The sequence below is a fragment of the Aotus nancymaae genome, unplaced genomic scaffold (genome assembly GCF_030222135.1).
Source record: "Aotus nancymaae isolate 86718 unplaced genomic scaffold, 86718_ANA_hifiasm-v0.15.2.pri h1tg000076l, whole genome shotgun sequence".
NCBI classification, from domain to species: Eukaryota; Metazoa; Chordata; class Mammalia; order Primates; family Aotidae; genus Aotus; species Aotus nancymaae.
Genome location: NW_026988491.1, coordinates 4,478,994 through 4,495,980, shown reverse-complemented (window position 1 = coordinate 4,495,980; position 16,987 = coordinate 4,478,994). Strand labels below are relative to the sequence as shown.

The window sequence follows — 16,987 nt, the reverse complement described above, 5'->3', positions numbered from 1 at the left end:
ATTCCTGACCTTGTGATCCGCCTGCCTCAGCCTCCCAACGTGCTGAGATTACAGGCGTGAGCCACTGAGCCCGGCCCTGGAACATTATATACATGCTATTTTATACAATTGTTTCTTTTTCTTTTTTAAATATTTATTTATTTATTTTTTAAGAGACCGGGTCTCGCTATGTTGCCCAGGCTGGAGTGCAGTGGATATTCACAGGCAGGATCCGACTACCGACCAACGCCGGAGTTTTAACCTGCTCTGTTTCCGACCTGGGCCAGTTCACCCCTCCTTAGGAAAGCTGGTGGTCCCCTGATCCAGGGAGGTCACCATATTGAAGCCGAACTTAGTGCGGACACCCGATAGGCATAGCGCACTACAGCCCAGAATTCCTGGGCTCAAGAGATCCTCCCACCTCAGCCTCCCGAGTAGCTGGGACTACAGGCACGCACCACCGCCCCCGGCAATTTTATACAATTGTTTCTTAAATCAGTTAAGTGAAGGAGAAAAATATGCATTCATACTTTTTTTTTGAGACGGAGTCTCGCTCTGTCGCCCAGGCTTCAGTGCAGTGGCGTGGTCTCTTCTCACTGGAACCTCCTCCCAGGTTCCAGCGATTCTCCGAAGTAGCTGGGACTATAGGCGCGCACTACCACGCTCAGCTAATTTTTTGTATATTTTAGTAGAGACTGGGTTTCACGGTGTTAACCAAGATGGTCTGGATCTCCTGACCTGGTGATCTGCCCGTCTGGCCTCCCGGGATGCTGGATTACAGGCGCATGCCACCTAACCCGGCTAATTTCTGTATTTTTAGTAGAGACGGGGTTTCGCCATGTTGGTCAAACTGATCTCGAATTCTTAACCTTGTGATCCGCCCGCCTCAGCCTCCCAAAGTGCTGGGATTACAGGCGTGAGCTACCGCGCCCAGCCCCGGAACATTACATACATGCTATTTTATACAATTGTTTCAGTTAAGAGAAGGAGAAAAATATGCATTCATACTGTCTTTTTTTTTTTCTTTTTCTTTTTTTTTTTTTTTGAGACAGAGTCTCGATCTGTCACCCAGGCTGGAGTACAGTGGCGTGGTCTTCTCTCACTGGAACCTCCGCCTCCCAGGTTCAAGCGATTCTCCTTAGTAGCCGGGACTACAGGCGCACGCTACCACGCCCAGCTAATTTTTTATATTTTTTAGTAGGGACGGGGTTTCACGGTGTTAATGAGGATGGTCTGGATCTCCTGACCTCGTGATCTGCCTTCCTGGTCTCCCAAAGTGCTGGGATTACAGGCGCATGCCACCTTGCCTGGCTAATTTTTGTATTTTTAGTAGAGATGGGGTTTCACCATGTTGGTCAAACTAGTCTCGAATTCCTGACCTATATAATTAGGCGTGAGCCACCGTGCCCGCCCTATCATCAATCTATTTTCAAATTCACTAATTCTTTCTTCACTCAGTTCAAATCTATTATTGAGTCCCTCTAGTGAATTTTTTTTTTTTTTTGAGACAGAGTCTCGCTCTGTCACCAGGCGCCAGGCTGGAATGCAGTGGCGCAATCTCGGCTCACTGCAACCTCCGCCTCCCGGGTTCAAGCGATTCTTCTGCCTCAGCCTCCTGAGTAGCTGGGACTACAGGCGCGTGCCACCACGCCCGGCTAATTTTTGTATTTTGAGTAGAGATGGGGTTTCACCATATTGGCCAGCATGGTCTCAATCTCTTGGCCTTGTGATCTGCCGGCCTTGGCCTCCAGAAGTGCTGGGATTACAGGCGTGAGCCACCGCACCTGGCCCTCTAGTGAATTTTTAAATTTGTTATTGTACTTTAAACTCCAGAATTTTCATTTGATTCATTTTTTATAATTCCTATATCTTTATTGATATTCTTTAATTGATTCAACAATATCATACCTTCCTTCTTTGTCATCATCCTTTCCTTTAATACTGTGAATATATACATATATAATGGCTAGTTTGAAATCTTTTTTGATTAAATCTGGCCCCTTGTCTCACAGGCAATTTCTGTTGCCAGCTTTTTCCTAGTGTATGTGTCATATTTTCCTGTTTCTTTGTATGTCTCACAATTTTTTGTTGGAAACTGGACATTTTAGATAATATACTGTAGCAAGTCTGGGGACTGGTACCCCTCTCCAGGGCTAATTGTTATTTATTTGTTTAGTGCCTGGCTGGATTATTTGAGTGAAATCTGTTTACCCTCGAGAGTGTTAAGGCCTATGACATTGCTTCTCAGGGAGGTGCAACTTTGGGTATACCAATACTCACCCTGGGATGACAGTGGTTTTGGTAGGGTTCTCTTCTTTTCTCTCCTTGACCACACCCAGCTATGAAGTTCCACTAATTGTGGCTTATTGTTCTATTATTTTCAGCAATGCACTGAAGCATAACTTGCTCTTACTCTGTAAACCAATATAATCAAATTGTGGCTGTTTGGAGGAAAGCGTTTTTTCCTACCTCTGCCACATACTTTACTTTTCAAATTGGTTTTTATTGATTCATAATAGTTGTACATATGTTGCGGGTACCTGTGGTATTTTGATGCATGAATTGCAATGTATAATGAAAGAACCAGGGCAGGTGGGACATCTGTCACCTTAGAGGTCTGTGGTCAGTGTTTTGGTTTTTTTTGTGACAGGACAGAGTTTCACTCTGTCACCCAGGCTGGAGTACAGTGGCATGATCTCAGCTCACTGCAACTTCCACCTCCCGGGTTCACGTGCCTGCCTCAGCCTCCCAAGTAGCTAGGATTACAGGCACGTGCCACCATGCCCGACTAATTTTTGTATTTCTAGTAGAGACGGGGCTTCACCATGTTGGCCAGGCTGGTCTCAAACTCCTGACCTCAATGATCTGCCGGCCTCAGCTTCCCAAAGTGCTGGGATTACAGGCTTGAGCCACCACGCCTGGCCTGTGGTCAATATTTGATCCTTCTGATCCTGGAAGGGCTTCTCCCAGCTGCCTTTTTTTTTTTTTTTTTAAAAAAGATGGGGTTTCACCATGATGGCCAGGCTGGTTTTGAACTCTTGACCTCAGATGATCCACCCACCTCAGCCTCCCAAAGTGCTAGGATTACAGGCCTGAGCCGCCACGCCCGGCTCTCCCAGCTGTCTTATTCCCCAGTTCTTCCCAGCAAACCAGGAGCCCTGCAGTCTAGGCTGCATCTCCAAGACCACAGATCTCCCAATTGCCTCTTACCAAAACCTTCCCATCTCCAGATTGCCCTTAGGCATGAATTTCTCCACACTGTGTTGCAAATGAAGTCACTTCCATTGGAAAGAGATTAGGAGCTATCTGTTTTAAGGCCTGCTTCTCTCCTCAGGCAAAATCTGGGAGCCAAGGCTCTGGAGCTATGTGGAAGGACTGTGGAAAGCTTCTCTCTGAGAGATACCCTCAGTCTAGGAATTGAGCACTTGGTGGAAGGAGGCAGGGGACCGCAATAACCTGAGGTCTCCGCTGGGCGCGGTGGCTCATAACTGTAATCCCAGCACTTTGGGAGGCTGAGGTGGACAGATCACCTGAGGTCAGGAGTCCGAGACTAACCTGGCCAACATGGTGAAACCCTATCTCTACTAAAAATACAAAAATTAGCCAGGCATGGTGGCACGCGCCTATAATCCCAACTACTCGGGAGGCTGAGGCAGGAGAATCGCTTGAACCTAGGAGGTAGAGATCATGCCATTGCACTCCAGCCTGACCAACAGAGCGAGATTCTGTCTCAAAAAAATAATAAATAAATAAATAACCTGAGGTCTTAGCTTGCCAGAACTAGGGCATGAGCAATTGGCGCCCCAGTAATTTCAGTATGCCATGCCCAAGGTACAGTCCTGTTCCACAAGTAGGTACTAGGTGGAAGAAGGGAGCTCCAACTTTCAACTGCACTCACTCAGGTTTTAACCTCAACAACAAGTAGCTCTGGGTAGGATGAGAAATGCTGATATCCTGCTTTTCCTGGGAAGAAAGCATCTGATTGGGAGCTGAGGGAGCGGTGCCCTGTGTTAGTTTGCAGTAGTCTGGAGTAGAAGCTCTACTCACTAAGCTAGGAGTGGGTGAGGAGGGAATGATCTTAGTTCATACCATAGCCTCTCATCTTTCTTACTGAATTTGCAGATTTTCTTAAATAGGTGTTTCTTCATTTGTTGTTTGCCCTCAGGACCATTGCCAGAGGGTTTAAATAGTTGATTTTAAAAAAGAATTTTTTGGTCAGGCCTGGTGGCTCCTGTCTGTAATCCCACCACTTTGGGAGGCCAAGGTGAGCAGATGGGGTCAGCTCAGGAATTCAAGATCAGCCTGGGCAACATGGCAAAACCCTGTCTCTACAAAAAAAAACACAAAAATTAGCTAGATGAGGCTGGGTGCGTTGGCTCACGCCCATAATCCCATCACTTTAGGTGGCCCTGTTGGGCAGATCATGAGGTAAGGAGTTCGAGACCAGCTTGGCTAACATAGCGAAACCCCATCTCTACTAAAAATACAAAAATTAGCCCAGCGTGGTGGCACACACCTGTAATCCCAGCTACTTGGGAGGCTGAGGCAGGAGATCGCGCCATTGCACTCCAGACTGGGTGAAGGAGCAAGACTCCCTCTCAAAAAAAAAAAAAAAATTAACCAGGCGTGGTGGCACAAGAGGCTGAGGCAGGAGGACTGATTGAGACATGGAGGTCGGCTGAGGTTGCAGTGAGCTGTGATGATGCTACTGCATGCCAGCCTGAGTGATAGTGAGACTCTGTCTCAAAACAAAATAAAATAAAAAAGATTTTTCACCAGTTTTACAGAGGAATGGGTTCCTTAAGCTGTCATGCTAGAAGCTGATCTTATCTAAGGCTTCTTTTGTGTAACAATTGTAGAGTTGAAGAGTGGAATAGCTCCAACAGAGATTCTCTAGCCTACAAAGTTGAAAATATTTACTATGTGGTCCTGTACAGAAAAAGCATGCCAACCCTTGCTCACTGCTGCCAATGCTGTTGGTCCACAAACCACACTTTTAGTAGCAAGAACTTAAATTACTTGAGAAGCAGTACTGTACTGGCTGTGAGCTTGGTTCAAAACCCCACCTTGCCATTTACTGGATAAATGTGTTGATCTGAGGATTAAATGTGCAAATGTCTGGCACTTTGAAAATACTGAACAATTGATAGCTGTTATCATCATGTTGGAAACTATGTGGAAAGTAAGTATATTATCTTGTTCCTCAAAGGGTTTTTTTCCAGAATATGTAAGCTTTGGAAAAGGGAAACAAGTATAGGCTTTCCAATAAACAAGAGGCAACTTTTAATACCTGGGAACATAACAATATTACATAATAAAGTAATAAACTTTCAAGCGTTTAAGCGTAAGCCTAACTTAAACCTCACACTGAAATCCAGAATTTGCTATCACAAAAGCATCCAGCTTCTTCCAATGACAATGAATGAAAATAACCTTCAGGAAATGCTAAAACCCAAAAGCCCTATGAAAAAAAGCAGCAATCATCTTTAACACGAGGTTTTGGGCCTAGTTGGCCCCTTCCGGTTCTGCCCGTCTCCAGCTACACCCATAAGATGATATAAACAGAACCTCTCGAGCGTCCACCTCGACTGTCACCGCGGCAGTCGGGACTGCCGGCCGGTTACCTCGCAATTGAACTCCATCTCGGCGTCCATGGTGACGATCCGCACGGTGAACGTCTTGGGTTGCTTCCTCTTGAGAGAGCTGAAGCTCATGCGGGAAGCGATGGCCCCGGCCATGGCGCGGGGCTCAAGCCCGGGACCCTCGCGCCCCAAGGCCTTCACTCTGAGCCTTTTAGCCCCCCTGGAGTTGCTGCACAGGCCTCACGGCCACCATGGTGGCCGGCTGGCCGGCCCGGGAACGGTCTGGGCTGCGTGGGTCCCCAGCGGCCAGCATGGGCCGCGAGGACCCTGCCTGGGCGGAAAGGGGAGTTGGGGGGCGGGCCCTGACAGCGGCAGGGAGGGCAAGGGAGCCGAGATCGTCCGTGCAGGCGCGACCTGGCACTCTGGGATTGGGGCCAAAGATGCCGGGAACGCCTCAGGACTGGAACCCTAGACCGCAGCGGCCCAGACTCCGCGCGCCTCTCAGTGGCCGACTGGGGTTGCGGGGGCGCGCGACAGTCGGGAGCGTACGCGCGCGCGTGGCTGTCACCGTCGTCACTCCGCGCGCCCGCGGGAAGCGTACCCTCCCCACCGCCCGGGGCCCGCTCCCGGCCCCGCCCTCAGGTCTCTCAAACCACTACGCTCAGCGCAACCAAACTGGAGGCTGCCGCCTGGACGCTGCGATTGGCTGAGAAGGCCAAGGCACGCAGGATTTTCCCGCTCCGTCCCGCCTCCTTCGGGGTGACTTCACCAATGGAAAGTTTCAGTCTAACTGCAAGAGCAGGCCTGGGCTAGGCGTTGAGTGGCTACAGTGGCAGTCACTCGGAACGCTTTTGTGCGTACCCTAGCAAGACTGGTTGAGGCAGCGGACCTCCGCGCGCCTTTCTTGGGAAACCACGTAGAGGCTGGATCCGGGGCCTGGGAATTGGGTCCTTCCTTGGCCCAGGGAGGGACTCTCTTTCGGTTCAAGTAGGCTTCGATTGTGGCGCCCCAGGGGATCGCGTTTCGGACACTCGTATTCTTGTTTGGCAGTTAATCAACATATACCGATCTCTACGCTTCTCAAACTTTCAAGACACTTGTGGAGGCCTGTTAGGTTGCTGGCACTTTTCCGCCAGATCCCTCTGCTTCCTTTTAGAATGATGATGATGATGATTATTTTGAGACGGAGTTTCGCTCTTGTCGTCCAGGCTGGAGTGCAGTGGCGCGATCTTGGCTCATCGCAACCTTCTCCCAGGTTCAAGCAATTCTCCTTCCTCAGCCTCCCAAGTAGCTGGGATTAGATGGCATATGCCACCACGCCGGGTAATTTTGTATTTTTAGTAGAGACGGCGTTTCTCCATGTTGGTCAGGCTGGTCTGGGACTCTGGACCTCAGGTGATCCGCCCGCCTCGGCTTCCCAGAGTGCTGGGATTACAGGCGTGAGCCACTATGCCCGGCCTGGAATTATTATTATTAATGGTTGTACCTACCTCGTGAGGTTGTTAAGTTTCAGCACATTGAATAAGCATAAGGCTTTAGAACGGAGCCTGGCATCCTATGAAATTGCAATCTTTGAGTGGAAAATGAAAGCATTCTTCATTTTATACTCTTTGATGCCCATTTTTGAACCATATTCATGTATTATTTATTTAGTGTCATCAAGGGTTATAACGGGAGAATTACACCTTTCCGTACTTAGATAACTAACAAATTCTATTTTAAAATAGCTCTTAGTAGTCAAATAGAGACAATTTACTGTGGTTTTTTGTTTGTTTTGAGACAGAGTTTCACTCTTGTTGCCCTGGCTGGAGTGCAATGGTGTGGTCTCAACTCACTGCAACCTCCGCCTCCTGGGTTCAAACGATTCTCCTGCCCCAGCCTCCCAAGTAGCTGGGATTACAGGCACCTGCCACCGCACCCAGCTAATTTTTATATTTTTGGTAGAGACAAGGTTTCACCACGTTGGTCAGGCTGGTCTCGAACTCCTGAGCTCAGGTGACCTGCACACCATGGCCTCCCAAAGTGCTGGGGTTACAGGCATGAGCCACTGTGCCTGGTCTACTGTATTTTAACTGAACAATAAGCACTTCATAAATGTTAGCAGGCGTTAGCATCACCCGCCCCCCAATTCCACAGGTGAAGATACTGAGAGATACGATAGAGCCACTCACTGGCTATAACACAGAGAGTGAAAGGCAATGTTAGGACTCAAACCAAGGTCTGTCCCACCCAAAACCTGCTGGTTAGCACTGTGCTGCCCTGCTTCCAAATTCTGCCTACCACAGCCTCAGGAAATACGAATTACAGTTCTAGAGCACTCAGCAGACATTGTTACTGTTAACAGTATATTAACGATATAAATCCGCCTTTTCTGCACAGACCCCTGCAGTGCTAGGAAGCACTGGCCAGGTCTCGAATGGTTTGCTGGCACACCCAGTGAGGCTGCCATAAGAACTTTACGTCCTGCCTTCTGCTAGCAAATTCTCCCCACCAAAACTGATTGTTTAGGGCAGAATGGGCTTGGCATGGGAGTGTCTTCATTATTGTTGCTTCAGTTCTTCCCTGCAGGTGGGAGAGCTGTGTTGGGTTTTTCTGGGATCCCCAAAGGACAACAAATCAGGCCATTAACCCAGGGCCAAGGCTAACAGAAAATAAGTGACACTGGAAACGCAACGAGGAGTAGCAAACGGAGGTGGATCAGATAGCAGGGACTAAAAAGTGACACTCATGATCGGTAATAGCTCATTTTTATGGACTTACCAGGTTCTAGGCACTTAGCTAATTTGGCCCAAAATGCCAAATTTAATGTTCCTGGGAGGATGTCCAGCTAGGTATGTGTTTGACTCTCAGAAGGGAGGTCAGGAAGGGCCAAGAATAAAAACAGATGTGATAGAATATTATGCTGGTATTAAAGTGCCATGCACAGGCCGGGCACAGTGGCTTACACCTGTAATCGCAGTGCTTTGGGAGACCAAGGCATGTGGAGTCTCGCTCTGTTGCCCAGGCTGAAGTGCAGTGGCTCAATCTGGGTTCACTGCAACCTCCACCTCCCAGGTTCAAGCGCTTCTCCTGCCTCAGCCTCCTGAGTAGCTGGTATTACAGGCGTGTGCCACCACACCCGGGTAATTTTTGTATTTTTAGTAGAGATGGGGTTTCACCGTGTTGTCCAGGCTGGTCTCGAACTCCTGACCTCAGGTGATCCGCCCACTTCTGCCTCCCAAAGTGCTGGGATCACAGGAGTGAGCACCACGCCTGGCCAACCTCTCTAATTCGAATGTCATATTTTACAAGAAGGATGCCTACTGTAAATTTCACATGATTCAAAACTTTGTGTTCCAAGAATACAAGTAGGAGATGAAATGCACTAACATAGCTCATAAATCTGCACAACCATCTGACCACATTTTTGCTTTTGATCCTGCTTTGTATCTTCGCAGCATTATCTGTACCTGCAGGCAGTCTTCTAAATTAACAGCACCACCTGTCATGGAGATGGTTCGGTCTTCTTCACGGTGTCTCATCATGTCCAATATCCACTCCAAAGGTATTGATTTGAGGACGTGCTTTTCAGCACTAGCCTCTCTCCTTCAGGAATGCTTGAATGATGTTGTGATAGCCTTTTTAAGTGGTTTATAATAACAGTGCCTGGCCAAATAGCAGCACAAAAAGCAATTGCTAGTGTCCCAAGCACGTCAACAACCGTGTGATTTGCTCAGTAATGACAGGATGTGGGCATTTGCTTTTTTGCTAAAATGGCGCCACCTTGTGGCAATAGCATAAACACAGTTTATAATCCACTCCAGCTTTGAAATTTTTCCATACTTAAAGAGTTAATTTTTCCCCTAGCATTTGTATTATTTATAATCTATATGCAGAGTGGCACTTTGTTAATTTTTTTTTTTTTGAGACGGAGTTTCGCTTTTGTTACCCAGGCTGGAGTGCAATGGCGCGATCTCAGTTCACCGCAACCTCCACCTTCTGGGTTCAGGCAATTCTCCTGCCTCAGCCTCCTGAGTAGCTGGGATTACAGGCACGCACCACCGTGCCCAGCTAATTTTTTGTGTTTTTAGTAGAGACGGGGTCTCACCATGTTGACCAGGATGGTCTCGATCTCTTGACCTCGTGATCCACCCACCTCGGCCTCCCAAAGTGCTGGGATTACAGGCGTGAGCCACCACGCCTGGCTGTTAAATTTTTTTTGAGACGGAGTCTCCCTCTGTTGCCCAGGCTGGAGTGCAGTGGCATGATCTCCGCTCACTGCAACCTCCACCTCCCAGGTTCAAGTGATTCTCCTGCCTCAGCCTCCTGAGTAGCTGGGATAACAGGTGTGAGCCACCACACCTGGCTAATTCTTGTATTTTTAGTAGAGATGGGGTTTCACCTGTTGGCCAGGCTGGTGTCGAACTCCTGACCTCATGATCCGCCCGCCTCAGCCTCCCAAAGATTATAGGCATTAACCACTGTGCCTGGCTTGTTAATGTTTTTATGTGGCACTGTGTCAAAGGCATATCATTCATATCTGCATATGATGCATAGTCCAGAAAGGCTGGGACTTGGCTCTGTGGCTTTTGCCCCAGGTGAGACATAAAAGCTTCCTTGCTGGGCGTGGTAGCTCACTCCTGTAATCTCAGCACTTTGGGAGGCAGAAGCAGGAGGATCACCTAAGGACAGGAGTTCAAGGCCAGCCTGGCTAACATGGTGAAACCCCGTTTCACAAAAAATTAGCCAGGCGTGGTGGCATGCGCCTGTAATCCCAGCTACTCAGGAGGCTGTGGCAGGAGAATTACTTGAACACAGGAGGTGGAGGTTGCAGTGAGCTGATATTGCGCCATTGCACTCCAGCTTGGGCAACAAGAGTGAAACTTCGTCTCAAGAAAAAAAACCAAAAGCTTTCTTTTCCCTTTCTCTCCTGTTTGGGGTCCCATAGGAGCTGAAGAATACAGTTCTCAGAGAGCAGTTGGGTCTGAGCATAAAAGCCCATCAATAAGGAGCAGGTGACACTGCCACAGCTGGGTAATTTGTCTCTTTGCTCGTCTGTAGCTCATTTAGTGATGATCTATTTGTCCCTGGGAATGGATGATGGCAGGTTTGTCGATATTTTACACTTATGAACCTGCCTGTTCCTCTCCGCCTGGCTCTGCCCATCTGTCTTTGTCTCTGGCTCCTCTCATATCGTTTTGCAGATTGGACAACAGACCTTGGCAAAGAGTTATAAAGGTAGATTCCGTGAGGGCAGCTTTGGGAAGGGAGGAGGGCAGGAGAGGAGGGGTCAGCTCCCTGCAGGAGGGGCGGGTAGGAGACACGTTCAGGAGAAAGAGATGTCACAGACATAGTGGTGGGCAGAAAGGAACTTCAGAGAGAGAGAGATCCTAGGACAGAGGACAGTGGGAGGCCTTCTTGTAGAAGACAGCTAGAAGAACTGAGTCCAACCCCAATAAAGTTGGGCCTAGTAAAAAGCTAATTGTGCTAGCCAGCCTCCAGGATGGCTCACGTGACTCTCGCATGTTGATATTTATACCCATTGGTTAGACATGCAGCCCTGCTCACGTGTTGATATTTACATTCTGAGCGTGGATGGCGCGTGCCTGCAGTCCTAGCTACTCAGGAGGCTGAGTCAGAAGGACTGCTTGAGCCCAGGAGTTGGAGACTTCAGTGAGCTATGATTGTGCCACTGCCCTCCAGCCTGGGCAACAGAACAAGACCCTGACTCCTGCTGAGGAGGGCTGCATGTCCAACCAATGGGATGTACAAAATCGACAGAGTGTGACTTCCAAGGCCAGATCACTAAAGTCCTTGAAGGTTTCACCTTAGTTTTTCTAGGATCACTCACTCTGGGGGCAGCCAGCAGCCATATGGTGAGGACACTCAAGCAGCCCTCTGGAGAAGCCCATGTGGCAAGGAACTGAGGTCTCCTGCCAGCCACCAGCACTAATTTGCCAGGTGTGTGAATGGCTAACCTTAGAAGGGGATTCTCCTGCCTTGGTCAAGTCTTCAGATGACCATAACCCAAGCTAGTATCTTGATTACAGCCTTATGAGACCCCCTGAGCCAGAACCACCCCAGCTAACCACCCACTCCAGAATTCCTGACCCTTAGCAACTATGTGAGATCATAAATGCTGATTGTTTCAAGCTGCTAAGATTTGGGGTAATTTATTCCACACTAATTGGAATTTGTCTAAATCCTATTTGTGGACTTTTTTTTTTCAAGATGGAGTCTTGCTCTGTCACCTAGGCTGGAGTGCAGTGGTGGGATCTCGGCTCACTGCAACCTCTGCCTTCTGGGTTCAAGCGATTTTCCTGCCTCAGCCTCCCAAGTAGCTGGGATTACAGATAACCACCACCACACCTGGCTAATTTTTGTATTTTTAGTAGAGTTGGTGTTTCACCATGTTGGCCAGGATGGTCGCGAACTCCTGACCTCAGGTGATCTGCCCGCCTCGGCCTCCCAAAGTTCTGGGATTACAGGCATGAGCCACCACACCAGGCCAATATTTTTTTTTTTTTTTGAGACAAGGTCTCACTCTGTCGCCCAGGCTGGAGTACAGTGGCACAATCATGGCTCACTGAAGCCTTGCCTTCTTGGGCTTAGGCAATCCTCTGTCCTCAGCCTCCCGAGTAGCTGGGACTATTATTTTAAATATTTTAAAATGATTTTTGTAGAGATGGGGTCTCTCTATGTTACCGAAGCTGGTCTTGAACTCAAGTGATCCTCCTGCCTCAGCTTCCCAAAGTGCTGGGATTATGGGTGTGAGCTACTGTGCCCAGCCACTTTTTATTGGTGGATTTTTTTTTTTTTTGAGATGGTCTGGCTCTGTCACCCAGGCTGGAGTGCAGTAGCGCAATGTTGGCTTACTGCAACCTCTACCTCCTGGGCTCTAGCCATCCTCCCACCTCAGCCTCCTGAATAGCTGGAACTATAGGCACACACTACCATGCTCAGTTCATTTTCTAATTTTTAGTAGAGATGGGCATCTCACTATGTATCCCAGGTTGGTCTTGAAATCCTGGCCTCAAGTAAATCCTCCTACCTGGGCCTCCCAGTGTGCTGGGATTGCAGGTGTGAGCCACCGAGCTTGGACCCCACCTTGTTTGTTTCCTTCCCTTCCTTCCCTCCTTCCTTCCTTCCCTCCTTCCCTCCTTCCCTCCTTCCCTCCTTCCCTCCTTCCTCCCTCCCTCCCTTCCTCCCTTTCCTTGCTCTGTCACCCAGGCTGGAGTGCAGTGGCGTGATGTCAGCTCACTGCAACTCTGCCTCTCAGGTTCAAGCAATTCTCCTGCCTTAGCCTCCAGAATGGCTGGGACCACAGGCATCCGCCACCATGCCTAGCTAATTTTTGCATTTTTGGTAGACATGAGTTGTTTCACCATATTGGCCAGGCTGGTCTTGAACTCCTGTCCTCAGGTGATCCACCCACCTCAGCCTCCCAAAGTGCTGAGATTACAGGCATGAGCTACCGCGCCCAACCCCCGCTCCCTTTCAAGCAGAGTAAATAAATTTAGTTAAGCAAGGAAAAGATTATGGGACAGAGTGGGTACACGTCCTGGGGAGAGAACATGTACCGACTGGGGTGACCAAACCTTCTGGTTTCTCCAGGACTGAGGGGTTTTCTGGGATGGAGGACTTTCGGTGCCAAAACTGAGAAAGTCCAGGATAAACCGGGATATGTGGTCGCTCTAGCTGGGGTGGGAATAGGGGCCTTGAGTTTGCCCTTCTAGTCAGTTGTTGCACTGCAGTTCATATGGGATGGGGAGGAAGGCCCGTCTCCCGTCTCTCCCAGTCAGGGGTGGAAGCATGCTCCCAGCACCACCTTTTTTCACCCTCCTGCCCTGTTTGGATGGAGAGAGATAGAAACCCCTTCCTGGAAATGCTAAGACCCGCAGAAGAAGACTGTAGGCTAGTTCTCCCTCATTCTCCTCACCTCAGAGGGAGGGTGAGGCAGCCAGGAATGCCGAGGATTTGGTGAGAGCCTCTCACCCTAAACCAGCAAGGCTGGCTCCTCCCTGTCCATGGTTCTGGTTTCCTGTGGTCTGACTGCCAAATGTCCTCTACCACATGGCCAATGTGCTGCTACTTGACCTCTGTTGACACAACTCAATGACATGTTATCAGGGCAGCCCATTCCATGGTTAGAAAATTATTCCAGCTGGGCATGGTGGCTCAGGCCTATAATCCCAGCACTTTGGGAGGCTGAGGCGGGTGGATCATTTGAGGTAAGGAGTTCAAGAGCAGCCTGGCCAATATGACGAAACCCCGTCTCTACTAAAAATACAAAAATTAGTTGGGTGTTGTAACACAAGCCTGTAATCCCAGCTACTCAGGAGGCTGAGGTAGGAGAATCCCTTGAGCTAGGAGGTGGATGTTGTGGTGAGCTGAGATCATGCCAATGCATTCCAGCCTGGGTGACAGAGTGAGACCCTATCTCAAAAAAAAGAAAAAAAGAAAATTATTCCTTGTATTGAATGAGAGGCTGCCACCACACAATCTCCACCCTTTCATTATATTCAACTGTGCTTTCTTCCAGGAAGAGCCCTCACTGCCCCCACCTTTTTTTTTTCTTTTTCTTTCTTTTTTTTTTTTTTGAGACAGTCTTGCTGTTGCCCAGGCTGGAGTGCAATGGCGCAATCTCCACTCACTGCAACCTCTGCCTCCTGGGTTCACGCAGTTCTCATACCTCAGCCTTTCAAGTAGCTGGGACCACAGATGTGTGCCACCATGCCTGGCTAATTTTTTGTATTCTTAGTAGAGATGGGGTTTTGCCATTGGCCACATTGGTCTCAAACTCTTGGCCTCAAGTGATCCGCCTGTCTCACCCTCCCAAAGTGCTGGGATTACAGGTCTGAGCCACCGCGCCCCGCCTCTGGCAGCCCCTTCACATACTGTGCACACATTGCTTCCTCTGAGGTTCCCCTGCTCCTTCCCTCTCTCCTGGCAGACTCCTACTCATCCTTTGAAGCTCAGGTCCAAAGTCAGGCTGGCAGAGGTGGTCACTTCCACCACTCCACAGTCAGTCTGTCACACTGGGTTCCTAAGGGAAGAGCTGCTCCCACCACGTGACACCATTTGCTGGGCCTCCACCAACCCACCTGGTTTTTCCTGAGTGGCTCTGACTGGAGACTCTGCTAAGATCATGCTGACTTTGATTTTTCTTTTTCTTTTTTTTTTGAGACAGAGTCTTTCTCTGTCACCCAGGCTGGAGTGCAGTGGCACAATCTCGGCTGACTGCAACCTCTGCCTCAAGCGATTCTTCTGCCTCAGTCTCCAGTGTAGCTAAAATTATAGCTGAGCACCACCACACCTGGCTAATTTTTGTATTTTTATTTTGTATTTTATTTTTATATTTTATTTTTCTTGAGAGAGTTTTGCTCTTGTTGCCCAGGCTGGAGTGTAATGGGGTGATCTTGGCTTACTGCAACCTCCACCTTCTGGGTTCAAGCGATTCTCCTGCCTCAGCCTCTCGAGTAGCTGGGATTACAGGCACACGCCACCACGCCTGGCTACTTTTTATATTTTTAGTAGAGACAGGGTTTCATCATATTGGTCAGGCTGGTCTCTAGCTCCTGATCTCAGGTGATCTGCCCACCTTGGCCTCCCAAAGTGCTGGGATTACAGGCGTGAGTCACCACGCCCAGTCTAATTTTTGCAATTTTAGTAGAGATAGGGATTCACCCTGTTGGCCAGGCTGGTCTCAAACTCCTGACCTCAGGTGATCCACCTGCCTTGGCCTCCCAAAGTGCTGGGATTACAGGTGTGAGCCACTGTACCCAGCCTGATTTATTTATTTAATTAAAATCATAACTCACTACAGCCTGGACCTCCTGGCCTCAAGTGATTCTCCTGCTTCAGCCTCCTGAGTAGCTGGGACTACAGGCATGTGCTACCATGCTCAGCTAATTTTTTGAATTTTTGTAGATCCTCCTGCCTCAGCCTCCCAAAGTGCTGGGATTACAGGCATGAGCCACCACACCTAGTCCTAATCTTAAAATTATTATTAGTTTTTTTTAATAGAGACAGGGTCTTGCTCTGTTGCCCTGGCTGGAGAGCAGTGGTGCAATCATGGCTCACTGTAGCCCCACCTCCTGGGCTCAAGCGATCCTCCCACCTCAGCCTCCTGAGTAGCTGGAACTGAAGGCAGGCACTACCATACCTGGTTAATTTTTAAATTTTTGGTAGAGGTGGCTTCTTACTGTGTTGCCCAGGCTGGTCTCAAACTTCTGGGCTCCAGTGATCCTTTCACCTTGGCCTTCCAAAGTGCAGGGATTACAAAGTGTGAGCTAGTGTGCCCAGTCTGCCTTTGACAATTGATTCCACTTTTCATGATGATAAACTATTTCCTTTTTAAATAAATCATACAAATAATACATCTTGATTATCATGATGATAAACTATTTCCTTTTTAAATAAATCATACAAATAATACATCTTCATCCAGGCACGGTGGCTCATGCCTGTAATCCCAGCACTTTGGGAGGGTGAGGTAGGTGGATCAGCTGAGGTCAGGAGTTTAAGACCAGCCTGGCCAACATGGGGAAACCCCATCTCTACTAAAAATACAAAAATTAGCTGAGCGCGGTGGCGCATGCCTGTAGTCCCAGCTACTAGGGAGGCTGAGGCAGGAGAATCGCTTGAACCCGGGAGGCAGAGGTTGCAGTGAACCGAGATCGTGCCATGGCACTCTAGCCTGGTGATAGAACAAGACTCTGTCTCAAAACAAAAAACATGTTTATTGCAGCAATTTTAGAAAACACACACAAAATCATCATTCAAACCTAACTTCCTTACAGAAGTCATGACAGATACTCAGATCTATATAGAATCTCTTTGTTCCTCCTTCTAATCCCCATTATAAGCCCTCTACATACTTCTTCATAGCCTCTATCACAAGTGGCAACAATATTTTTGTGCATATGTTTCACTTATTCAGTAAGTATTTAATGTGTCAGGCAGGAGAGGTGATGGGACAGAGGGGCCTTAGGCCTCTGCCCCAGAGTCTTTTGTCTCTGCCACCAGACCCTAAGTCCCAAGAGGGCTGGAGCCTGTTATTCTGACCACATTTGGTGTCTCAGAGCTTAGCAAAGTACCTATCCAGGCCAAGTCAATATTTGCTGAAGGAATCAGGAATTTTGTTGTTGTTGTTGTTGTTGTTTTGAGACAGGGTCTAGCTCTGTCACCCAGGCTGGAGGGCAGTGGCATGATCATAGCTCAATGCTGCCTTGAATGCCTGAGCTTAAGGGACCCTCCCACCTCAGCCTCCTGAATAGCTGTGTGGTACCATGCCCAGCTAACTTTTTTTTTTTTTTTGAAGAGATGAGGGTCTATTCTATGTTGCTCATACTGGTTGTGAACTCTTAGTCTCAAGTGATCCTCCTGCCTGGGCTTCTCAAAGTGCTGTGATTATAGGAATGAGCCACTGCACCCAGCCAGAATCA

At 48.5% G+C, this 16,987-nt stretch overlaps 2 protein-coding genes across 7 annotated transcripts in view; one reads left to right on the top strand and one right to left on the bottom strand.

Annotated features, from left to right (window-relative positions):
• Positions 1-6,080, bottom strand: part of NF2 (NF2, moesin-ezrin-radixin like (MERLIN) tumor suppressor) — a 90,823-nt gene extending 84,743 nt beyond the window's left edge. For 2 of the 5 annotated variants that reach the window (XM_012464952.3, XM_012464951.3), the window contains exon 1: positions 5,604-6,080. In XM_012464952.3, coding sequence (XP_012320375.1) covers positions 5,604-5,717 — 114 coding nt within the window. In that variant the 5' untranslated portion in view covers positions 5,718-6,080. The remainder of the gene's footprint in view (positions 1-5,603) is intronic. The other 3 variants (XM_021666149.2, XM_012464953.3, XM_012464950.3) reach the window with 2 other exon arrangements.
• Positions 6,081-6,653: 573 nt separating this feature from the next.
• Positions 6,654-16,987, top strand: part of NIPSNAP1 (nipsnap homolog 1) — a 34,828-nt gene continuing 24,494 nt past the window's right edge. The window contains exons 1-3 of one of the 2 annotated variants that reach the window (XM_064367884.1): positions 6,654-6,816; positions 8,999-9,105; positions 10,489-10,555. In XM_064367884.1, the coding sequence (XP_064223954.1) occupies positions 6,719-6,816; positions 8,999-9,105; positions 10,489-10,555 (272 nt within the window). In that variant the 5' untranslated portion in view covers positions 6,654-6,718. Of the gene's footprint in view, positions 6,817-8,998; positions 9,106-10,488; positions 10,556-16,987 lie in introns of those variants that run through there. The other variant, XM_012464948.2, reaches the window with a different exon arrangement.